The sequence below is a fragment of the Sphaeramia orbicularis genome, chromosome 17, assembly GCF_902148855.1.
Source record: "Sphaeramia orbicularis chromosome 17, fSphaOr1.1, whole genome shotgun sequence".
NCBI lineage: Eukaryota > Metazoa > Chordata > Actinopteri > Kurtiformes > Apogonidae > Sphaeramia > Sphaeramia orbicularis.
The window spans coordinates 2,040,877-2,066,367 of NC_043973.1; the positions used below are offsets into that span (position 1 = coordinate 2,040,877).

Consider the following 25,491-nt stretch of genomic DNA (forward strand, 5'->3'; position numbering starts at 1 on the left):
CTAGAAGGACTTAAATCTTAAATACAGTACGGCTGTAGAAGTATTTAGTTTAATAATAAATACAGGGAACCAGGAATATTAGTGTTGAGTAATGACAGCAGTGGAGAAAATACAAAAAAGGAAGGAATGATAATTGTGTAATAAATATGCTGTTACTATTACACAGTGGTGTAAATAGTATTAAACACCATCTTTACTGCTTTAGGTCCTGGTTGAATTCATTTCAAACGTGTTGAGTCTTTCTTGTCATTTCTACACCTGACAGCAGATGGCGCAACCTCTCATTTGGGTTGAGATGTGACGTAATGTGCCCGCGACGTTTTCAAATCATAGACGTCACTTTTATGAGACCGAGCGGGAAATTTGTGGAACAGATACCATCATGGCGTCGGGAGCAGGAGAGTGTTCTGGGGGACACGATGCAGAAGTGGACGAGTTACTGGACAGTAAGGGCTTCATGTTCAGTGTGTAATGTGCACTTCAGTCCAACCTGCTGCTCACAGTCAGTTATAAAAGCTGAAGTTCTGGAACCTGTCAAATATTTACCGAACAAGCACCGGAAAATTAACATTTCAGGTGTTTTCATTACACTAACAGCAGAACCACAACTTCTACACACAAGAAACCGATTGGGGGAAAAAAAAAAACCTGTTTATCCAGGTTGAGTTGAGAAAATTATGAAACCAAGCAAATAAACAACAAGCTAAATTTAGTCGGAGTATTAGTTTCAATCCAAACAGTCCATGGGAATAGTTTTCTTTAGTTTCACTGTCTGACTAACCTGTACCACGTGCACGTATAAACAGTATGGAAGTGTTTAGTCACGTGGATCAGTCAACCAATCAGCGCGCGGCTCACCCTCTGTCCTTTTTTTTTTTTTTTTTCATAGAAAAAGACTTTTTTTTCAGACTGAGCAACAACATCAAACTTATCTGAACAGTATTTGTAGAAAAAAACTATAAAAATATAATAAAACAAAATAAAGTCAGAGGTCTAACCAGAAATCAATACATTTAAATCAAGGCTTGTTTGGTTTTTACATGTTTCAGTGTTTTTTTTTTTTAAGTTTGTTATTTCATTTATGTAAATTAAGAACAGTGGTGGTGGTGGGGGGGGGTTCATAAATCTACATCTGTGGATAAATTGTTTAGCTGTAATAATTGAAGTGTTGTACATAATTTCTTGTTTTTTGTTTTCCTTCATAATTCTGAATTTAATGTTTCTATACTCCAGTTTGGGTGATTGAGTGTCCTTCTCAGATGTCCATTCTTGAAATGCCGTCCAAAATGTCCTGGTGTATGAGCAGTCAAAAAACAAATGTTCTAAAGATTCAATTTCAAATTCACAGAAAACACAGTTATTTCTCTCAATATTGAATCTTTGTCTCATAAAGTCATTACAAGGATAAATATCATTTAGTGTTTTAAAATGAGTTTCTTTCTCTTTCGGGGGTATGGGTAGAGTCAGTATTTGGTTCTAATCCTGATTATAATTTCTTTAGGATAATCTTTTAATACATTTTTCTGTTTTAATGGTAAAGGGAAAAGATTACATGTGAGGGCACCACGCATAAAGTTGTTTGTACATTTTTCTCCCATAAAATTAATATCATATATAAAGAGTGATGAGAGAGGGTATTCTGTTGTCATAAAGCAACATTCCTTTGACCATGTTGGCCATGCCTTGTGGAATCACTTTGATCACCACTGAGTAATGTTTTCTACTACACTATATTAAATTTGTCAACAAAACATCATATTCCAGAAAATTCCCTCTGGGATCCATTAGATGCAGCATGGACCAGATCCCTGCCTCCACCCAGTCCTTATAAAACAAAGATTTTCTTCTGGACAAGATCTATCTGTTATTCCATATAGGAACAGAATGTGGAGTAAAGTTAGGATGAGAAATTAGTTTCCAATACAGGAGGACCTGTTGATGGAACTTGAACAACTTCACTGGTAGCTTGGTAATACAAAAATAGTTTCTCTGTCTTACTCAACAGTACCACACACACGTATAAACAGTATGGAAGCGTTTAGTCACGTGGATCAGTCAACCAATCAGCGCACGGCTGACCCTCTGTCTCTATCCGCTTGATAGAGACAGACGGTCAGCCGCGCGCTGATTGGTTGACTGATCCATGTCATTACGCGCTGCACCAGTACGTCATCGGTCATACGTTGAACCACCTGACCCGCCAAAACAACAGTATTGGCGGGAAGGCTTCTAGGAATTCAAGAAGTCAACATGAACTTTGGTGAGGTCAAAATAATGACAGTAACCATAATATATGGTAATAATACGTTATATTACATTATATAATAAGTCATTATCTATATTATATAATAATAATGATAATAATAATAATAATAATAATAATAATAATAATAATAATAGTAAATGATACATGATAATCTATGTACAGGAGTCAGTTGGACTAGCTAGACCAGTCTATTAACTCCATTAATCATGGTATAAACCTGGTATTTAATTTAATTGTTTGTATTATTCTATAATTATTCTTCACTGGCATCCCATTTAATTGTTAAATGGTTGAAACTTTTTAAGCACCAATGTAGACTACAATGCACATTACATACCAGTAATATTTTGTTGTCTCAGTCTTTGTGATAACTTTACTTAACATTAACGCTTAACTTTTGAACTATTTTAGACTATCCACATGCAAGCAAGTGGAAACCAGTGAACCATGGCTCGTTAAAACAGGTATGTTACACATGCAAGCATGATGATCCAATATACTGTATTTTGGTAGTTTGAAAGCATCGGGCAATTCATAATCATTGCTGGTACTGGTTCATAATTTCCAAAATGGCTTCTCTCTGTAAAATCTAATTTTCAGTAATTCAGTCTGTGCCTGCAGAGATGAGGTACAGTTTCAACAAAATTTGTATGCAAATTTTCTTCCTTAATTTAAATGATGTCATCTTATGGCTCTTCAACATAGGATAATGTAATTTAGGCTACAAAAAAAAAAAAAAACGGCCTCATGCAAAGTTGATGAAAGACCCTGGGCTGGACAGAGTTACTGATAGTTATTGATAATGACGCATCACAAGAAAATTCTTTATTTCTTACCTTTGGACTGTATGTACATAGGCATTCATTCAGGCATTCATTGGTGAAACTTCAAAGGTAAACAATGAAATGGCACACAACTAAAAACATTGTATGTGCAATGAAATGATTCACTTCTGATATCCAGTGATGAAAGTGTTCCAGTGTTTGCCGGAAATCCATTTTTTTCCAAAAACTGAGCATATGTTCTGATAAAATAAATGTGTCCGGATCATTTCCGTCTGGTTTGGCAACATTTCAGCTGGAAAATTACGCATCAATCGCTCCGAAAAGTGTAAATTATGTTTATTTAAGTCCTTCTCATATTGCTTTCTTCTCCATTCGTCTTGACCAATGAGATGCTCGTTTACAACACAGAACTTGTATCGATGGCTCTGATTGGTCCGTTGATGACAAGTGGTCCGTTTTGCGTCTCTGGAGACAAGATGGCGGATTCGCTTTGAGCATTTTACCGTCAATGTATTTTGTCTAAATATTCTGTGAAATCATGTCAGAATTCGTCGTCCTTCAGTGTGGGGATGAACTGAAGTGTGAGGCAGGAGTCAAAAATAAGTTCAAGTGTATTTTTTCATTAATTTTGAACCTAAATGCTTTACAGGTTATGCTCCCAAAGTGCACCAGAATGCACCTAAGAGCATGCAGAAGGAAATGCTCAGAAACGTTCAGGGGTTTTTTTTTCTTTCCTCACTTTCATCACTCGATATCATTTATGTGAACTCAGTTACTGATTTAACATGTTTCCTTTCAGTACAGAGAGACCACCTCCTCACAAAATGATGAAGAGCCAGGTTTTGCAGGGCACGGGCAGTCACCACAAGATACTGTTGGGCCCATCCCAAAGGTATGGATTGGAGGGGAATATGCAAGTGGTGAGGAAAGGTGATGACATGTGCCGCCTAAAAAGCAAGCATACGATGCTACGTGAGAGAGTGCTAAATGTATTTAATACTACCAAAATAGTAGTATGAAAGTCCATGGGATTCGGACATAGTATCCTGGCTAGGCTTTTATTGTAGTTGTTTACGTGAAACTTGGCTTCACACCAGTGCCTGTCTACTTGAACAAATGAATTTAGAACACATACCCATAACCTATCCCCTCTTATCCTTGTTAAAATTAAATCAGAATCCTGTTCAAACCAACACAGAAATTGGTCCTGTTGGTTGTGTCTGACACATTAAAAGAGTTTAGCAGTAAGTTATTTTTCAGTTTAAGAAAATGTACTTATTATTTCCATGGACTTGAAAATTGATGCCTGGCCTGGACTCTTACTGCTGCATGTTTTTGCTTCACAAATGTTGTTAAATTCTGTTTTGTGACTATATATGCTACATGTGCCTTACTTCAAAATGTAAGCACTATTCTGTTTTTGTTTGTTTTTTTTCCCCAGAAGAAGAGACAGAAAAACACTATCAGCTGTAATTTCTGTGCTGCAGAATTTACAACCAAACAGGCACTATGCAAACACAAATACCGAAAACATAAAGAGGAGCATCAGCAAGATCGGCATCACAAACAGCAGCGGAAGTGCCCCCTGTGCAGTGAGTTCAGGTAATATGGACTACGTACATGTAACACTATTGTTACAAAAATGTATTTATTTTTTTCTAGTTTACCTGTAATCACAAGTAACATGCACTGATTCATGTTTAAATTTAATATCACTCAAAACACATTTTCAAAATTTTACTGCATATCAGTCTGAGCAGTATTCAAATCATTGAAAAGAGACAAATGGCAAGATCATGGAATATCAAGGATGACTGAGATTCTAATTTCTTTTCCAGACTAGCCATGTACCTAAAGTGAATGAATCCTTGAATGCATACTCAACAAACCATGTACAAATGCCACTTCTCTTTGTAAGATTAATATCACTGGCTAGATGCACGTACATGTACTTTTCCTTACTGAAATATAAAAAGCTTTGCTTCACTTGGCATGAACATCCAGTCAGACAACAGCTTTGGAATAGACCACAGATGTACGCAGACTCTACTACAGACTGACCATAGCCATTGCATCTTTACAAGCTTCTTTGAAATTGTTCAGTAATGTGATGTTTGTCATTATATGTGACTGCTCTCTTGGGTTGAGGTCAATAAACTAGCTTTATAAGTATATTTTGGACAGTTATGACTACATATCAAAATTCTATGGGTAATTCACAAGATTCAAAGGTAATTTTAATTCAGTTTATTTAGCTGAATTGTTTCTGTCATTTATATGTGTTCTTTGTATATTCATGCACAGGTGTTCTACTGTGAAACAGTTGAATATTCACCTTAATTCCAAGCATCAGCAAAATGCCAGAACGAATCTGAAGAACTTCACCTCATTTGATGAATTCCTTGAATGGAAGAAAAATCAGGAGAAGTCGACTAATGCCTGGTTCATTCAGCGCAGTGGGCCAAATGAATCAAAAGAGAGCACTAAATTATACTATTACTGTAATAGGTCAGGTGTGTTCAAGAGCAAAGGTCAAGACAAAAGAAGTCTGAAATCACAAGGATCCTCTAGAATTGGATGTTGTTGTGCTGCATTTATTGTAGCAACTATATCCAAGTCCACATCACATGTGTCTGTTGAATACTGTTTCTGTCATACAGGCCATTCCATGACAATGGCTCATTTGCGGATATCGAACGAGTCAAAGTTAGAGATTGCTGACAAATTATCTAAAGGTGTAGCAGTTGAAAAAATCCTGGATGATATAAGAGACAATGTAACAAGTATATGCAGAGACACACTGACTACCAAGAGAGATATTCTCAATATAAAGCATCAGTATTATGTTGATGGTGTGGAACAGCATTCGAATGATAGAACTAGTGTAGGTGTTCTGGTAGAAGAGTTCAGTAAAGAGGCTTACAACCCCATCATTTACTTCAAACAAGGGGTGAAAAACAACAGACATTCAGAGCAGGATGTGCTTATAGGAATTCAAACAGAGTTTCAGAGAGATCTGATGCGCCGATACGGCACACATGCAATAACAATGGACAGTACTTCTAAAACTAACCAGTCTGACTTTTATCTCACCACTCTCCTGGTTCTAGATGAGTATGGTGAAGGTCAGCCAGTTGGATTTCTCATATCAAACAAAGAGGATGCTGAATCCTTAGTTCCTTTCCTCGAAGCAGTGAGAGAGAATGTTGGGGAGTTTCAGGCTGAGCACTTTATGAGCGACCTTGCTGGTGCGTCATACGATGCTTGGACCCAAGTTTTCCCCAAGCCAACTCATAGATGGTATTGTAGTTGGCATGTAGATAGACAGTGGCGGCGGAAATTAAAGGAACTTATAAAAGATTCAAAGGTACAGGCTGAAACTTACACTTACCTCCAGCTTTTACAATATGAAAAGAAAGAGGGTGATTTCAGAAAAAAACTGCAGGAATTTCTATCTTGGGTGTCAGAGAATGCAAAGCCATTCCATAAGTATTTCACGAGTACATATGTTGACAATGAAAAAATCAAACTATGGGCTTTGTGTTTTAGGATGGGACTGATCGCTCCAAATACTAATATGAATGTGGACTCCTTCCACAGACTACTTCAGGATTTCTGTGTAGGTAGGAAGCAAAATAAAAGACTTGATCATTTGATATCTGTTTTGCTGAAGACAGCCAGAGATCTTGTGTTTGAACATCTGATCAAATCAGAAAAAGGCAAATGCACACACCGTCACACTGAAACTATGAAAAGGCATAGAAGTGGACAGACAATAACAGACATTGATATGCAGGATGTAGATTTATGGAAAGTGAAGTCTACTGAAGATGAAAACCTTTGGTATGAAGTTAGGCGTGTTAATGACGACTGCACCTGTAAGGTTCTGTGTACGAAGTGCAACGTATGTTTTCATAAATATACCTGCACATGTGCCGACTATCTTCTGCACAACTACATGTGCAAACACTGCCATGCTGTCCACATGTCCCAAATGACTCCAGTGTTCAGTAATACTGAAAGTGTTGCTGAAAGTGAACCTGTTAATATTGAATGTTATGAACGTGTAATGAGATGTGACGGAGATGCAGATGAAAACCTTGGAGGGGTGAGGTCTGAGGTTCTGAAAATCATTTCCAGTATCACAGATTTAACAAAACAGGCATCATCTGTTGAAGTTTTGAATGGAATGAAAAAATATCTGAATGCTGCATTGGCAGTTGGAAGTGGTCATGGTACCAAATGAAAGCCTATGTGGGACTTCCTTTCCTTAGTCAATAGTAATTATATCAATACCTACGACTGTTTTCAAGTTGTAGCACTTTGAAATTTGTCCCATTATAAACCAATGGGGATTTTCAAAATGAGTATGAATAGTGTTTTGGTTGCAGATAGAAAAACAAACTTTACAAGAATATACATATACGGAGAGTTTGTTGAGATTAAATATACATGTACTGTCACTTGTATTTGAGAGTTTGATCAAATTAAATATGTTGAAAAAGAACTTGGTTTGACTTTTGTTTGTGTCAGCTGTATGTTGACTGTGTAATCTGTTAATGTGCATGCGAGTACAATACCAATAGTCAGTCCCTCCAGGAATTCATGATGTTGTGATCACAACTATTAACGCAAATTCAACCAAACACTGCAAATTCTGCGAGGCGCTGCAATTTCGTTCAGTCACTGCGAATTTTCTGCAAATTTGACCAATCACCTTAGTCCCCTTTCGCCTGCTCCCTCTATGTGACCTCTGCGTCATCACATTCACTTCCTTGTTGACAATTGAGAAGATGAAGACGTGTGATGCATAATGCCCACATTTACAGACAAATTTCACAGCTAAAGTTCGCGCAAGTCAGTTTCCAGATGTGTTGCACGGAAGTGGAGGTAAACTGTTCTGTTGTGGAACACAAAAGTTGCCGCTCCACCGAGATAAAAAAAGACTTACAACAACTGCAAAAAACAAAATAATAATGAAACAAAATAAAAATAAATAGATAAAGACAGACATAGAACAACTGTAAAAAAAAAAAAAATACTGAAGAATAGATAAAACCTAAATTAAGAATAAAATAAATTAGATTAAAAACAAAAAAGCTGTACAATTAATGCCTAATTCAAAAGGAATAAAAATACTCAGTAAAAAAATCTTGATTAAGGTTCTCATAATTCATGCATGAAAGGGTTAAAACACCATCTTTACGGCTCTAGGTCCTGGTTGAATTTTTTTTTTTTTTTTTTGGACAATATACAAATACACAAACAATATGACATCTGTATTAAAGAAAATACAAAGGGACAGGTGCAAATAGGAATACATATGTAGATGTCAACAACCATGAAAACTGCCATTTTTGAAGTAATTAAAATAATGAACAAATAAAATGAGGTGGGGGGGCTAGGGCTTCTTGTACAAATTCTATTCTTCAATAATTGATAGAAGCTTCAGTGCATGTTTACTCTAAATGTGATTGAGAGTTTTTATATAGAGCAGAAACTCATTATGGAAACTGGAAAAAGTGGGTTTCATCTTCAAATGTTTACATTTGTGTGTAAAACTGACCCAGAATGATGATGATATTTAGTAAAAAGCCGTCTTTGGCATTGTCCACTACATGTCCACAAGTAATGACCATTACGGAAAATTCTTCAGGAAGGCAAACGTTTGTGTGAAGCCAGTCTTAAATGTCCAGTCCAAACACTTCCACACACATACAAAGGAAAAACCCATGAGCTGTGGTCCCAGTCTGCTGGTTGGGTTCGTTTCAAGTGTTGAGTGGTTCTTGTCATTTCTACACCTGACAGCAGATGGCGGAAGCTCTCATTTGGGTTGAGATGTGACGTATATATGTCCGCGACGTTTTCAAATCGTAGACGTCACTTTTATGAGACCGACCTGGGAATTTGTGGACCAGATACCATCATGGCGTCGGGAGCAGGAGAGTCGTCCGGAGGACACGATGCAGAACTGGACGAGTTACTGGACAGTAAGGGCTCCGTGTTCACTGTGTAATGTGCACTTCAGGGCACCGACGGCACCGTGGGTTATTTAAGTGTTTGAACATTTACAGACTGTCTGTCGAACCTGCTGCTCTCAGTCAGTTATAAAAGCTGTAGTTCTGGATGACAGACCTGTCAAATATTTACCGAACAAGCACCGGAAAGTGAACATTCCAGGTGTTGTCACACTAGAAGCAGTAACAAAACGGGATGTTACAGTTGTACGTCTTTGCCCTTGACTTTTTTTTTTTTTTTTTTTTACTGGTTGACACTAAACTCTACATGATGAGCTGATGAGTAAACATGGCGGATTATGTGTTCATGTCTGCGCTAACACACTTTTGTCTTTGTCTGGGTTTAATCTCTTGTAAGCATGCAATAACGACTGATGACTATTGTTAGTTTTACAACAGCAGACAGGAGACGCTGTTCACATCCCCGCTATTGACGCTGGACTGTAATAACTAGTCGATTAGTCGATTATTATTTCTAAATAATACCAATCAGTAGTCATATTAGTAGTCTATTTCGGCTAAAATGTGCTTAGAGGTCTTATTTCTGTCTTTGTGCATACGAAATCAATTTAAGTGAATCCAAAGGAACTTTGTGTTGGTAAATGACAGTTGTTCAAATGGACAGGAGTTCTGTTCTGTTCAACATGTTGATGCTCATATGAACTATGTTTTCAGCCTATATTCAGTCTATATTTTCATGTCACAAATGGCCAAGTTATATTTGAACTGAATTTAGCTGAAAAACAAATCTTTTCTTCTTTTAGATTCCCCAGTTTTTCTTCCCAGATTCTCTCCTCCATATCACATGTTTTATTTGTACAGGTTCAATCTGGAGTATGGTGCTGATCCATCCTGCTTCTGTTCCACCAATACATACATGAAGAATGGCACACAGCACTGTTGAAATCAATAGTTTTCTAATAATAAGCATTTTTATGAAGAAATAACAATTCTATATTGTTCTTTCCTCTTTAGTCTGATGATAAACTATCCAATAAATAATAGTGCTCCTAGTTTTTTGCACAGGGATCATTAGTGTAAACGCTGACATGGCTGCAGAGCATCAGTATGATGGGATCCACAACAACCATGTCACATCCGTCCACTGACACATTTAGTGTTTTTGTGTCAGCTGGGATTGTTTTAGATCCACAATACCAACATTTATGAAGAAGAGGAGAATTAGCAATAGTAAGTCTATAAGTTTATTCCTAATAAAGTACTGGTACTGACCAGAGCATCATGGGTAATGTCACGTCCGTCCACTGTCATGTCCGTCCACCAGCAAAAGTTTTCACATACACGTGCTATTCCAAATCCAATATTTATGAAAATAGAGCTTCCACTGTCAAAGAATACCAGTAGTCTGTGCACAAATGGGTTAGCATCCTTTCAACACAGTTCTATGCATTTATGACAACTTTTTTTTTTTTTTGACAAAAATGGCCACTCATTTGACCCCCTAAGGAAATTTTAGCTGAATAATGGTACCAGTGGTTTTTCTTCTTTAAATTTCATTCTGTAGTTTTTAAGATGTGAAAAATTGCTCCTTTTTATGTGGAAACACATAGTTAATTAGTTTGGTCAATTAGTCAGTGCTGATGTCAACTATTTAGTAACTACCAGGGCTGTGTATTGGCAAGAATCTGGCGATATGATTCAAATCAGAATACTAGGATCACGATATGATATATCACGATATATCATGATACTGTTAAAAAGGCAATTTTTCATTGGTTTTGTTTTGTTTTTTAAAAGATTATTTCCTGGAAACGTTGAATTACACCAGACCACTACACACATTTTTATTTGATCAGAACAGGATCTAATGCTATATCATAAAATTTTCCTGTGTTTAAACTTATATTTTACAGACATTACAGTTCAAAATCCTGTTCAAATGTTCATATTCTATAAGTTAATAACTAACATAACATTATTTTTGTGCAATCCCAACAAAGGAACTAACATTATGTAATGAAATAGTGTTAAATAATAATAAATAAAATATAAATAAAAAAGAAAAACAAAAATGAACCTCCACAATATCTGCATTTGAATAAATACCTGAAAATATCGATACAGTACTTTTTAATATTGATACAGTATCGTGAAATGAAATATCGCAATATATTGCAGAACCAATATTTTCTTACACTCCTAGTAACTACTGGTTTTGGCAGAATTTGGCTCAGATTATGGTTGAAGTGCAAATGCTAATTTTTAGCTCGTACCCAGATTTTCCTTTGTTAGTTACTAGTATAAGTAAAATTATAAATAAAGTTCAGTGACTCAGGTCTTTGTTGTTTTGATTAAGATGTTCAGCAGTCATCCAGTTTATGAGCAAATTGAAGATCAGTAGTTTCCAATAGATAATATCAGCTAACTGATCAACTGTTGACGCATTTTGATGCAGATGTTATCATTAAATCAGCTGTTACCTTGATTTATTAGTATTACAGCCAATGGCACCTTTTGTTTGAACTGAATAGAATAGAATAGAATAGAATAGAATAGAATAGAATAGAATAGAATAGAATAGATCTTTACTGTCACTTACAGGAACTATGAAAATCAGTTTAGCAGCTCTGTTCTGTGTAGCAGCAGATTCTTAATGTGCAAAAAGAAAGACTAAATCTAAAACTATCACAAACTCTAAACCACAGATAGAATAAATATATGCAACATATAAAATACAGATTCAAGGTAATTTTACATATATAGTCATCCTCAAAATTATTCATACCCCCGCCATTTTTTGTGATTTTTTGTTTTGTTTTGTTTAGTTTTTGTTTTTGTATGTATTTTATGAGTTAGTTAAACCATCCTTAGGGCATCATTTTGATCTTTTCAAAAGTATAACACAAAACTAAGAGTGATGTGCATGTATATGTGGTTTGTTGATTTGTTGGAACAGTAAAGTCAACTTTGTTATTTGGAGTGGAGGTGGGATTTATATTTTGTTTCAGAGAGAAATAATGTTTATGGCTCCTCATAGGGGTTCTACCTGGGCGCTCTGTGTGTTAAGTGAAGTGGTAAAAAATTTTTCGAGGGTTTTTAAGAATTGAATGGTAGGCTTGAGGTTCACTCACTCCTTGGTTGGTCAGTTTTTATATATATGAAATATTAATATTTAATCAGTTAATTATACCAGTGGAACCAATGTTTAGTGGTAGGAAAATTAAGGAAATGAAGCTTTGATTCAGGAAAATTGTAATCAAATATTTTTTTTATCAGTTCAAATTGATTAGATTAGGTTAGGTTAGGTTAGATTAGATTAGATTAGATTAGATTAGATCAGGTTAGGTTAGATTAGATTAGATTAGATTAGATTAGTTGAGACTTTATTGATCCCACAACAGGGAAATTCACTGGTCAAGGCTGCAGCAGAATACAGTGCAAGAAAAAAATGCGCAGCATAAATAGGACTGTGTATTGGCAAGAATCTGGCAATACGATACAAATCACAATACAATATATCATGATACTGTGAAAAAGGCAATTTTTTGATTGTTTCTTTTTTAAAATGATTATTTTCTGGAAGAACTGAATTACACCAGAAATCTGCACAAATACTAAACACATTTATATTTGATCACAACAGGATCTAATGCGATATCACTAACTTTTCCTGTGTTCAAACTTAAATTATATTTTACAGACATTACAGTTTAAGAGCCTGTTCAAATGTTCATATTCTATTAGTTCATAACTAACATTATAACATTATTTTGTCCCAACAAAGGAACTACCATCTGCCTCTCAGACAGTAAAAAGTGCTTTTAGGATGCTTCAAATAACCATTATTTAATAAAACAGTTTTAAATAATAATAAATAAGATGTAAAGAAAACCAAAAAAGAAAAATGAACCTCCGCCATATCTGCATTAGAATAAATACTTAAAAATATCGATACAGTATTGTGAAATGAAATATCACCATATTTTGCGGAATCGATATTTTCTAACACCCCTAAGCATAAATTGATTAATTGTTTTCGCTCTAGTTATATTGCAGTACAGAGGTCAGAGATCACAGGTGTGTACAGTAAAACAACTTAGAAACACCTACCTCAGTGACATCATACAGTTCAACAACCTTTCTCAACGTAAATAAAAATCTTTTTGTTTCACTGTCAAAACTGTTGTTTTTTTTCAGTCAACGATGACATGTTGATGCATCACATACTCGTATAAATGAACATGTGGTTTATTTCCTTCAGGTGCGCTGGGTGACTTTGACAAGGCGTCGGACCCTCCTGCACCGGCCTCCACCTCAGCCAGCAGCGGAGCCGAGAAGGTCTGGGTCTTATATTTATGGAATGCTAATGTGGTGTTAATGATGAATGGAAATGAACAGAATATTGATATTAGTTACTGCACTGCAACTTTAACATCAAGAAAACATTAGATTTTCCTCATCACTTTACTATGAAGGTAAAGGGTTTTCATGTAATTAGCTTTTTTTTTTTTTAGATTGTGCACAGAAAAGAAAAAACAAGATACTCACACAGAATATACATACTGTAAAATATCACCCTTGTTGTTTTTCCCCTGTCTTTTGCACATCCTCTTGTGTGTATTTTTTGTTTATTATACTTCTCTACCCTTGCTGCTCCATTTCAGTCAGCTGGTTGTTGATCAGTCTTCAGTACTGCATAACCCACTCGGAGTTCACAGCTGGTGTAAAAATACCTCCTGACACAGATCGAAATCACGGCCCAACTTCAACTACAAAGAGTCACATTGCACTGTGTGTTTTCAGTGTGTTTCCATGTTAAAGCTACATGCTAAATTTAACATTTCTGCTTTAAAGGGCTCATATTTGTCTAAACCCACTTTTCTTAGTCTGTGCTTCATTTCTTTGTGTATTTGGACCCTAATAGTTCATACAGTTTGAATTTGAACCCTCCAGCTGCTGCAAAACTATCTTTAATTTCATTTGGGCAAAAATCAAGTGGATTTCTACAATGCATTTCAATTCCCTCTTAATTTGTTATGTTTTATAACTACTTCCTTCATGACATTTGCACATATAAGGTCCAGACTTCAGACCAACATTTCTCCAGTTTGGCATAATTGTTTGTCAGCAGCAGCGGTTGTAGTCCAGGCTGAAAATATGTCCAAACTTGGAGCCCATTACCTAAATCAGGGTTGTCAAACTCATTTTCTTTCAGGTTCCACGTTCAGCCCAATTTGATCTCAAGTGGGCGGGACCAGTAAAATAATAACATAAAAACCTATAAATAATGACAACTCCAAATTTTTGTCTGTTTTAGTGCAAAAACCCCCATTAAATTATGACAATACTTACTTTTATAAACTATCCAAACAAAAAAAGATGTGAATAACCTGAAAAAACTGACATTTCTTAAGAAAAATAAGTGCAATTTTAACAATATTCTGCCTCAACTTATCATTTGTCCATGTGCATTCTGGACCAGATCTACAAAGACACTAAACACTGAGGAACAGGAAGAAAGTTGTTAAAATTGTGCTTAATTTTCTTTAGACATCTCAGGTTGTTCATATTTGTTCAGGTTATTCACGTTTTATTGTTACAGGATAGTTTGTAAATGTAAATATTTTCATAATTTAATGTTATTTTTTGCACTAAAACAAAGAAAAAAATTTGAAGTTGTCATTATTTATCGACATAATGTAATTTTTTTTTTTTTTCCACATCAAACCGAGAAGAAAATATGGAGTCATTATTTTTTGTAGGTTTTTATGCTATTACTATTTGAGATCATATTGGTCTGTATGTGGAACCTGAACTAAAATCAGTTCCACAGCCTCGACTGTGGAATTTTTGCGCTTTGTAAATTCATCCCAGGGGCCAGATTGGAACCTTTGATGGGCTGCATTTGGCCCACAGGCCGCATGTTTGAGACCCCTGACCTAAATTGTTCAGTTGTTGGTTGAACGGGACAGAGCAGCACAGCCAACAACCTGGAGGGGGCGGGGCCTGAAGTGGCTCATGTGCATTTAAAGGGCCAGCACTCCAAACCACCTTTCTGGTGTCATTAGTCAGAAATAGGGTTGAAGATGGACCTGTGGAGTTGAATGAATGAAGATTTCAGACCCAAGCAGAGCATTTACAGTTTATGGAGACCACAGGGAAATGATGGAAAATGAAGAATTCCATTTAAAAAAGCAAAATATAATGGATTAGATTTTTATAGCACTTTTCCATGAACGCATACTCAAAGCGCACAGTGGATCCATTATTCATTCACTCTCACATTCTCCCTCTGCTGGTGGTAAACTACATTTGTACCCAAGCTGAACTGGGGCAGACTGACAGAAGCGTGGCTGACAATCTGCGCCTACAGCCCCTCCGACCACCACCAAACATTCATACACATTCATACACAAGTGTGAGTAGCAGCACTGGAGGAGAGTAGGGTGAAGTGTCTTGCCCAAGGACACAACAGCACATGAATGGGACAGAGCGGGATTCGAAACGCCAACCCTTTGGTTATTGGACAACACACTCTACTCAAAAATCCACGAGAAACAAGACACAAGAAAAAGTTTTATATATACATATTGCATGGGACTGTCTGCAGCCTTCATTAGTGCACACATTCACTATGGCATCGATTTGATAAGCTCATCCAGTGTCCCAACATTTATTTCCATCCGTAGTCCCATGACTTGTTCTCCAAGATCGTACATTAAAGTATAATAAAGTCTTCTCCATCAGTTCCATCAGCTCTTTTCCATCCTTACAGTAGTTGATAACAAGTCGACCATTGAAATAGCCATTAGTTACAGCCCTAAACTGCAGTAGATTTTACACGTTAACACTGGGGTCTTAACATTTTAACAACCTCTGGCTTTTCTACTTTGTCATTGGCTTCATTTTTTTAATCCTTCCCTCTGGTTAACTCTTTAAGTGCCAGACAGTTAAGGGGATAATAAGCCTTAAAAGTGCCACAGAATTTGGCCGTTTTTCAGTATTTCGCGTCGTTTTTATAATATTTGAAGAATCCTGCAGGAAACCACTCGGTAACATCCGACCAATTGCTGATTAGATTCAAAACGCACCGGACGCAGCCGATTCATTATTGATCGTAATTTGCATAATTTATAATAATAATAATAATTAATAATAATAATAATAATAATAATAATCTTTATTTATATAGCACTTTTCATACATTAAAAACTGTAGCACAAAGTGCTTTACATATCAGTTTAAAAATCAGTACCGCCCCCCACCCACACCCACCCACTCACCCGCACACACACACACACACACACACATACATGCAAACCCACAAGCTCACACATACTTAAGAAGACTGACTGAGCACGGGTAGACCAGAACAAAAATGTACAAGTAAAAGTAAAACATCAATTTAGGAGGCGCTGTCTCAGGGAGCCATCCGCACCAGGGGGCAGCCGCCGACCCCGGCACCAGGCACCAGCAACACAGCCCCGCATCCCAACTAGTGGGAGAGGGCCAACTGGGACCCCCACCCACCAGAAAGGAGCGGACCCCAGTGAGAGAAGGCGCCACAGCCCCCGGAGTCCACAGCCGCCCCCCGGCATGGAGGGCTCCCTCTGATGAAACACCGGAGAATAAGAAACATTAAAAAGATATTAAAATATTATTCGGTCGCGTGACCTCAAATTCCCGTCTGCTTGGTCTCAAAAGGGGGACACAGAAAGAACATCATCGAAATGTGAGAAAGAAATGGGGGTGGATGGTTTGTTTGTACACAAATGTGGCGTGTTCTCCAAAGCCGATCTGATCGGCACTTTACAGGTTGTTTTCGTAAAGCCGATTTAATCGGCCCGTGGCACTGAAAGTGTTAAGAATCCCCTAGAGCAGGAGTGTCAAACTCATTTTAGTTCAGTTCCACGTGCAGCCTAATATGATCTAAAGTGGGCCGGAGCAGTAAAATAATATAAACAATAGGGTAAGAATTTATAAATAATGTCAACTCCAAAGTTTTGTCTATGTTTTTGAGTGGAAAAAAAAGTAAAATTTGTGATGAAAATGTTTACATCTACGAACTGTACTTGAACATAACATAAACAAATATGAACAACCTGAAAATTCTCAGGAAAAATAAGTGCAATTTTATACAATATTATGCTTTAGTTTGTCATATATAATTTACATTAGCCTCACAACTTACAGATCACAGTGGATCTACAAATACACAAAACATTTAGTAACAGGCAGAATATTGTTAAAATTCCACATACTTCTCTTAAGACATTTCAGGTTGTTTGTGTTTGTTCAGGTTATTCACATTTTTTGTAAAGGGCTAGTCTGTAACTGTAAACATTTTAGAGTAATTTTCCTTTTTTTCTCACTAAAACAAAGGGAAAAAAATGTGCTTTTCATTATTTATAGTTTATTCTGATGGTATTTTATTGGTCTGATCCACTTTAGATTGAATTGACCTAAAATGGTTCTAACATCCTTGATTGTTAATATCTTTAGTGTAATTTTTGCATTTCACAAATTCATCCCAGGGGCCACACTGGAGCCTCTGGTGGGCCAGTTTTGGCCCCCGGGCCACATGTTTGACATCTGTGCCCTAGAGGTAGAAATGACATACTTTGGATTTAAGAGAGTGAGCAGTATGTGATGCAATAAAAGCATCATTCAGTCCAGAAAAGAGAAGAATGTTTTATTTAGTCAGTGTGGAGTTCACACACTGAAATTGAACCCATCAGTAGAACATGCAGAACATGCAGGAACACACAACACACTGCAGCATAGGAGCAGTGGGCTTCCATATCAGGCGCCCAGGGAGCAAATGGGAGGTTAAGTTCCTTGTTCAAGGGCACATCAGCGACAACTCTCTGCCAGTCTGGGGGGAATTGAACCGGTGACCCAAGAAAAGAAATGACAACTTTTAAAATCAACTAAGAAAGCACGCAGACAGTGTGTAAACTGTGTGTGTCTGTGTGTGCAGCCGCCTCTGCTGGAAGACTGTAAGCTCTTTGAGACTCTGTTCGAAGGCGACATGGCAGCTCAGGCCCGGGAGGAGTGGGAGAAGGCCATGACGGAGCTGGCCAGCGAGGAGCCCGAGTTACTGCAGCACTTCCAAAAACTGTCAGAGGCCGCAGGGAAAGTCGGTACGCTGCTTTTCACTTTATGTTGTCTGTTTTGCTTTTTCATATTCATGTGTCCATATTCTAAAGGTTATTACTTTTTCTGGACAGGAACTGACACCGCCTCGCAACAAGAGTTCACATCCTGTCTGAAAGAAACCCTCCGCGGCTTGGCCAAAAATGCAGACAACCTGCAGGTACATCATACATAGGGATGTAACGATATGAAAATTTCATATCACGGTTATTGTGACTAAAATTATCACAGTTATCATTATTATCGCGCTATTGTTGAAATGTGCTCAGAACATTCAAAAAGTACTAATACACACACTGAAATAATTTAACCACGTTGTATTTTGAAAAAAACAAACAAAAATCTAATAAAATAATAGGCACAATGTACTTTCTGTTGGCAGAAACATTCAAATATTAACATGTAAACATCAAACATACAAATGTGCACTGAAGATGGCACCTTATGGACATTGTTTGACCATTTTCCATATTAAGTTTGACTTGTTTTAGTTTCTTTTTCATAGATAGATAAATAGATAGATAGTTTCTCTCTCTCTCTCTCTCTCTCTCTTTCTCTCTCTCTGTCTCTCTTTGTCTTTCAAAGTGCGGTAATCAAACATGGTTATCATGATATTTAGAATTTAAACGGTAATACTAACCATCAGGAATTTTACCGTGGTTTATTGTTATACCGGTAATCGTTACGTCCCTAATCATACAGTTATATAAATTATATCAAAGATACAGAATTTGTGTTGTTGCTGTCGAGCAGATGCTAAATTGAATGGAGATTATTACTTTGAGTATAACAAATACAAGAACTATGATGCAAATGAGTGACATTAGGCATAATTGGCATAATAGTAATTAAACACATTTTCCAGAAAAACTAATGAGTTCCTCAAGTCAACAATAGAAACAAAACAAAAATGATCCAAAAATCTGTAGAATGTTATGAAATTAATAACACTGTTACTGAAACAGGCCGTTGAAACTGCTCTGCGAACATCAGGTCAAGGGCGTCCCAGATGGACCGCCCACTACTTTTTGATTCATAACTTTTGAACCAGACAAATTCAAGACAAATATTCCACATAATTGTAAAGGTCTGAATGCCATCTGAAACAGACTCAAAGGGCAAAATTTAGTTTTAAATATTTTTAAATGAAAAATATCCAAAACTACTGCGTCACGGATGGATAAAAAATTAACGTCTATTTTTTTGCACGAATTCCAAAGTTCTCCAAAGTGAAGTTCCTCTGACATTTTCATCCTCAAATGTATTCAGTGTAAACCTTAAACCCTCTATGTTACAACTCAATAATTGGTTGTAGAGGAAAAAAATATTTGATCAAACCTAAATAGCAAGAGTTTTGGACAACAAAAGTAAATATCTAAATAAACAAAAAACATTTTTCGGTTATCAATATCATGTACATTTTTTTTTGCAATATTTACAACAAACAAATAATATTAACATTATATTCAAATGTATTTTGCATAGATATATACATGTATTAATTTTAAACACTGTGTGTCTAGAGTAGGACATAAATAATGTATTAGTCAAATATCGCTGTATTTGGAAACTTGGTCACTTTCCAAACATTCACACTCAGAAAACTCCTCAAATTTTTTTTTCACAATTTTTTTCTCATTTCAAAATACATTTTCTTGAAAGTATAAATAACTACCTACCCAAAAATATAACTTTAGTGTAGATTATTGTAATAAAATTTTTTTGACCTGACGTTAACCTTCCCTTGACTTCACGCAGGGGTCAAAGGTCACCAGGAAACATAAGTACACTCACAGTGTTAAACAGCAGCTCATTACGACAGTGGAATACTGAGGAGAATTTAGTGTGACCTTTGGAGCAGCTTACAGACTGGTCCTGTGCTTGTCTTTCAGACATCAGGTCTGGCTGGAGAGGACCTGGTCAAAGCTCTAGAAGGCCTGGGGTTGGAAGAAGGAGGCGAGGGAGGTGGGGAGGAAGGGAATATCCTCCCTATCATGCAGTCCATCATGCAGAACCTTCTCTCTAAGGAAGTGCTTTATCCGTCTCTCAAAGAGATCACTACTAAGGTTAGTTTGACTTTTGTTCTGTTATCCTCTGTGGCTCAGTTTGTTGTTACTCATGTCTTTCTCACACTTCCAGTATCCTGAGTGGTTGGACACCAACAAGCCCAGCCTGAGCCCAGAAGACTACCAGCGCTATGAGCAGCAGGCCAAAATCATGGGAGACATCTGTAAGCTGTTTGAGAAGGAGGAGGAGGGCGCCGCCGAGAAGGAGAGCACGTTTGAGAACATCATGGACCTCATGCAACAGGTAGAGCTGCGCAGAAACATCTGACAACATCTGAGCCGCCACAGCAGAATCTGAATGCAGAACATGGGAGAAGCAGGGTACCTGTGCAGGTCTGGAAAGTCTTAAAGGGTTTGAAAGTTTGAAACACTATTTTCCAGACCTTGAAGTATGGAGAAAAAAAAATTAGAGTATGCTCAAAGCCACATCATCTTGTAAAATAAGAAATACATGAGAAAAGCATAGAGAAAATGTGGTATTACTTCACTAACAGGTTGGTACTGGGATGATTCTAGTGAAACCTGGACGGCCGTGGCTCAGATGGTAGAGCGTCAAATAACCGAAGGGTTGGCGGTTCGAATCCCGCTCTGTCCTAGTCAGTCCGTTGTGTCCTTGGGCAAGACACTTCACCCTCCTTGCCTCCAATGCTGCTACTGACACTGGTGTATGAATGTTTGGTGGTGGTCGGAGGGGCCGTAGGCGCGAATTGGCAGTTACGCTTCTGTCAGCCTGCCCCAGGGCAGCTGTGGATACAGATGTAGTTTACCACCACCAGAGGGAGAATGTGAGAGTGAAGGAATAACGGGTCAATAATGTAAAGCCCTTTGAGTGACCAAAAAAGCACAATAGAAATCTAATCCATTATTATTATTAAACCTGTTTGTGTGACATCTGTGCACTTTTGTGTGTTTTGAAAACATTTCTGTCAGTAAAATATAATTTACTGCAAATTATACTATACTATACTATACTATACTATACTATACTATACTATACTATATTATATTAGTCATTTTTATGATCTCAACCAAAAAAGTAGGAACACAAGTATAAAAGTACATAAAGTCAAAGTCTGGGGGAAGAAAATAACAGTTTTCAAAAAGTGTGGAATTTTTATTTGGACAAAGAGCAAACACCGTTGAGAAGGGTAGAATGTGTCCAGTATCTAGCAGCAGTTTTTCCTTCCTCAGCTGAAGCAGCCTCATACCACCAGCCCCATCTCCCACCTACACGTTCTGAAGGTAAATCCATTTGTCAGATCATCGTTATTCGCACCAACAATTCCACCGATGTTTCAGAATTTCAGAGTAGAACCTCTGGTGCCTCTGTGAAGGTCTGATGCTGCCTTCAGGTGCTGCCGGGAAGATGGTCCTTTCCACTAGGGAATTCAACATTACAAGTGCGTTGTGTTCAAGTGCTTTTGTCGACATAGTGAGATAAAAAAAATGGCTGATACTAGGGATGTAAACAAACAGCTGAAACATTCTGAACCACTGCAGTACTGACCCATGAAGGATCTGAACTATTTGGTCAGTTCAGTCCAGGCAGGTCTTTTTTTAGTCCAGGCTGTTTATTGAACTCTACCTGATGCAGTCAGTGTCCTCTCATGTCTCTAACCTTGTACAGATTGGACAATACCAGGACTGATCAGGATCATCAGGTTTGTGCTAGAACGGTTCAGGGAGAATGAAACATCATTACCTCTGCCAAGGAGGTTATGTTTTCATCAGGGTTTGTTTGTTTGTCTGTCTGTTACCAAGATAACTCAACAACTTATGGATGGATTTTGGTGAAATTTTTTGGAAGTGTTGATGCTGGCACAAGGAACAAATGATTTGATAATGGGGGGAGGGGGCTGATCTGCCTTGGTGGAGGTCTGAGCTCTCAGAGTGCTTTATTAGTTTACACATGGATTAGCCTCCATAAAGACCAGACTCTAATTTGGGATGTGATGCAGACTTGATGCAGCGATCCGATTCTCCATCAATAATCAAAAATGAATGCAACTATGGACGGAACAAATATTATGAACCTTATTGTGACACAACATACACCAGGCAGTGTGTAAGATCAGCACATGCTCATGTGTTTATACGTAGCTTCTGTTGGTGTGTGTTTGCTGGGAACCAGTTGTTTTTGATTAGTAAACTCATTAAATTAAATGGCGGTTCACAGCTCCTAATGTGTGCTATGTGCTAATGCTAATCATTAATGCTAGTGCTAGGTACTACATGTGTGTATTGCATAAACAAAAATATAACAATAAAATATAAAAATTGAATTTATTTTGTCGCTGTGAAATCCCCTGTATGCTCCTATTAAAAGGGGAACTTCCTTTTATGTCATAAATATTGTTCTTCCATTGCCTTTTAAACATATTCTAATGCTGTTTTACGAACAGTTGCAGGACCTTGGCCAGCCACCCAAAGAGCTTGCAGGTGATGCGGTAAGTTATCTACTTTCTGAATCATTTAATGGGAAACAATGATTTGAGCCTTGATTTAGAGGTACAGACAGCTTTGCACTAATGTCTTCGTGGTGACTTCTGCTAGCGGTGATGTCACGTGCATACCCTCTATTGTTTCAGGCTGACGTAGCTCAGATGATCCTTCATGACAGTATTCCTTATGTTTCCTCTTCTTGCAGCCTCCTGGATTCAACTTTGACATGGAGTCCCTGAACCTCTCCGGAGGCCTCGGAGGACCCGGTGGTCCCGGGGCCGGGTCGGCGGAGCAGTGCTCCATCATGTGATCGGACGGCGGCGTCACCGGAGCCGAGGTCACTCTGTGCATCAGTCTCAAGGAGGGATGATGACCGAGTGGGAGGACGGAGAGGTGAGGAGCGTCAGCACCGTCCTCCCTCTGGCTGAAGGTGTGTGGACGAGGACGAGGCACAAAAACATCAACAGGAACCACACACACACTAACGCACTTTCTCTGTAACATCACTGAAGGCACGTTCAGAACATCCCTCAGAACATCCCTGCTTTAGTTGGTCAGTGGTTGTTGTTTTTAACAGGGTTCCTTTCAGCTGCTTGCTCACCACTGGCCTCCATTTTATTTTTACCGTACTGTTTAGCCTCATGGTCAAAGATGATCAAACCACCTGACGGGTATAAACAGTGCCTTTGACTCTTCGATTCTAATTTTAGGTGTCCTTCAAAGCACTGCAGGTTCTTATTTTAAAGTGGGGGGAAGTTTCAGTCCCTTAACACCTCACCTTGATTAACTTTTGTTCAATTCAACCATTTTTTCTGTACAGCATTTGACTAAACGAGTTAACGATTTATTAAACTGTAATGAGAAAGAAAGTATATAATTATTTAAAGAGTGAAAACACCAACACTTTGTAATTGAACAGCCCCCTTTTACCTGAGTGTCATTCCTCCTCATTCCCAGGTATCGATTTGAAGTGATTGAGGTCTAATGATTCCCGGACGCCTTTGCTGTGGTTACTGTCAACATTATAGTGTAGAGTTACTGTGCAAAGTGCTCCCCATGTGATTGCCAGTTTTTTTTTTTTTCTATAACAGAGTGATGTTTGTCTTTGGTTTGGGGTCCCATACCAGGAAGGAAAACACTTGAGTGGGTTTCTAACTCGATAGCATGAACGGTTCTCCCTTTTACCCGCCATTAAAAGTACATTATGTTGTTTTTTTTCTCCATAAAACTAAACTTCACATCAGACAAAATCATCACCGTAACTCATACCTATTCAATAATGGGCAGAATTATGCTGCTATCATGTCCACCGTGATCAGTGGGTTTGTTTACACACACACACACACACACACACACACACACACACACACACACTTTGGTTTGGACTCCTTTCACCTGGCAACAAAACTTTACCTCTGTCGACAACAGAGAGGTCTAGAAACCAGCCAGGGACTCAACTATAAAATAAAAGGTGTGTGTAAAAGGGTTCGGTCATCCGTACACTGAAAATCCAGAACAGCCAACACACACCGGGGGGGGGGGGGGGGGGGGGGTGTCATTAGAGGGGGATGCAGCCTATTCAGCTCTCAGGGCCGAAGCAGACAACACCCAGAACACTGTAAAAAAACAACAACCTGGTATTTGACACAACTGTTTTTGTTTTGTTGTACTTTGTAAATACATGAAATAAAATAATGATATGATTCAAATAAATGTGTGTTCTTCATCTGTTCTTTTACATTTTTCAGGAATGTAATAAAAGGAATTTCTTAGTCGCGTATTGTCTTCCAGAATTCAAGATAAAATGTGAATCAAATTTGCATGAATTTTTATAATCACGTAGGGGATTTGGTGCTGTCTTAATTTTTGTTTGTTGTTTGTTTTATTAATTTTCATTTTGTTTATCTGGTTTTTGTTTGTTTATTTTGTTCATCATTGCTGCCTTTTGTTGATTACTTGGTAACAGGACTGGAACACTGACAGGTGGGTTTTTGCTTTTCCAGCATGGCAAAGATGGGAAAACCAATTATTTAAAACATTTTAAAGTATTTTTAATATCTATCGTGAAAATTGAATGAATTGTTATGTTTGTGAATGTAGATGTGTGTGCAAAGTCATTTGAAATAGACCTGCAAGAAACTTGATTTAATTTAGCATTAGGTACATTCTAAAAACTAAAGAGGTTATTTATTGTAAAGATCTAGCGATTCCACAGTTATTCCAGTTAGTAGTCTGTTGTACTCTTCAAATGCAATCAAATTAGTAGATTCTTCAGTAGTTTTGAAAAGCCTAATTCCTCCTTAGAGGTTTCTAAATATTTAGCATGACTGAACTGGATCACATTAGCAGGTTATCTGAGGTCAAATGGACAGGTTCATGCATACATGGTGCCAGTCTTTGCAGCTCAGATGAGTTCTGCAGAAGAACGCAGTTTGGATTTTGCTTTTTATATGGTTCATTCTACAAAAAAAATTGAGTGAACCTGTCCCACCTCATGTTCATCTTATTTTTATATGCATTTTGTTCATGTCTCTTCAACCCTTAGATGCATGACTGACTGAACCCTACACTCGTCCATAACTGGGTAAAAAAAATGTGCTAGAATCAATGTATTTTAATGGCACTTTAGTTATTTTGTCATGTTAAAAGTAATCATATGTATTATATTTTGGTCCACAAAATGATTTCATGTTTTAAATATTGTGGCATGTTTGCCGCAGTGCATTGTGGGTAGTGGGCATTTTGTTTATGTTTATGCATTTGGCAGACGCTTTTTTCCAAAGCGACTTACAGGGGAA

At 37.5% G+C, this 25,491-nt stretch overlaps 2 protein-coding genes across 7 annotated transcripts; both read left to right on the forward strand.

Annotated features, from left to right (window-relative positions):
• The first annotated feature begins 366 nt into the window (after window positions 1-366).
• On the forward strand, window positions 367-7,631 carry LOC115437873 (uncharacterized). 6 transcript variants are annotated; one of them, XM_030161246.1, is made up of 6 exons: window positions 2,202-2,260; window positions 2,678-2,730; window positions 3,136-3,159; window positions 3,851-3,943; window positions 4,493-4,653; window positions 5,356-7,615. In XM_030161246.1, exons 1-6 carry the CDS (start codon window positions 2,251-2,253, stop codon window positions 7,295-7,297), a joined length of 2,283 nt encoding a protein of 760 aa, XP_030017106.1. In that variant the 5' UTR covers window positions 2,202-2,250; the 3' UTR covers window positions 7,298-7,615. The 6 variants fall into 6 exon arrangements, with proteins under 6 accessions (XP_030017105.1, XP_030017106.1, XP_030017107.1 ...); XM_030161245.1 differs by lacking the exons at window positions 2,202-2,260; window positions 3,136-3,159 and adding an exon at window positions 367-446; XM_030161247.1 differs by lacking the exon at window positions 3,136-3,159 and having other exon boundaries at window positions 5,356-7,614.
• Window positions 7,632-8,943: 1,312 nt separating this feature from the next.
• On the forward strand, window positions 8,944-24,310 carry LOC115437733 (peroxisomal biogenesis factor 19-like). The gene is made up of 8 exons (XM_030161058.1): window positions 8,944-9,041; window positions 13,291-13,367; window positions 18,010-18,172; window positions 18,260-18,345; window positions 20,078-20,251; window positions 20,325-20,495; window positions 22,654-22,698; window positions 22,899-24,310. Exons 1-8 carry the CDS (start codon window positions 8,978-8,980, stop codon window positions 23,001-23,003), a joined length of 885 nt encoding a protein of 294 aa, XP_030016918.1. The 5' UTR covers window positions 8,944-8,977; the 3' UTR covers window positions 23,004-24,310.
• The last annotated feature ends 1,181 nt before the right edge of the window (window positions 24,311-25,491 follow it).

Excerpts from the sequence above, each read along its gene's own strand:
- LOC115437733 (XM_030161058.1), top strand. The coding sequence starts at position 8,978 with ATGGCGTCGGGAGCAGGAGAGTCGTCCGGAGGACACGATGCAGAACTG. Across the intron at positions 20,496-22,653 it reads TCATGGACCTCATGCAACAG|TTGCAGGACCTTGGCCAGCC; the intron begins GTAGAGCTGCGC and ends TTTTACGAACAG. Across the intron at positions 22,699-22,898 it reads AAGAGCTTGCAGGTGATGCG|CCTCCTGGATTCAACTTTGA; the intron begins GTAAGTTATCTA and ends CTCTTCTTGCAG.
- LOC115437873 (XM_030161245.1), top strand. The coding sequence starts at position 383 with ATGGCGTCGGGAGCAGGAGAGTGTTCTGGGGGACACGATGCAGAAGTG. Across the intron at positions 447-2,677 it reads AGTGGACGAGTTACTGGACA|ACTATCCACATGCAAGCAAG; the intron begins GTAAGGGCTTCA and ends GAACTATTTTAG. Across the intron at positions 4,654-5,355 it reads CCCCTGTGCAGTGAGTTCAG|GTGTTCTACTGTGAAACAGT; the intron begins GTAATATGGACT and ends ATTCATGCACAG.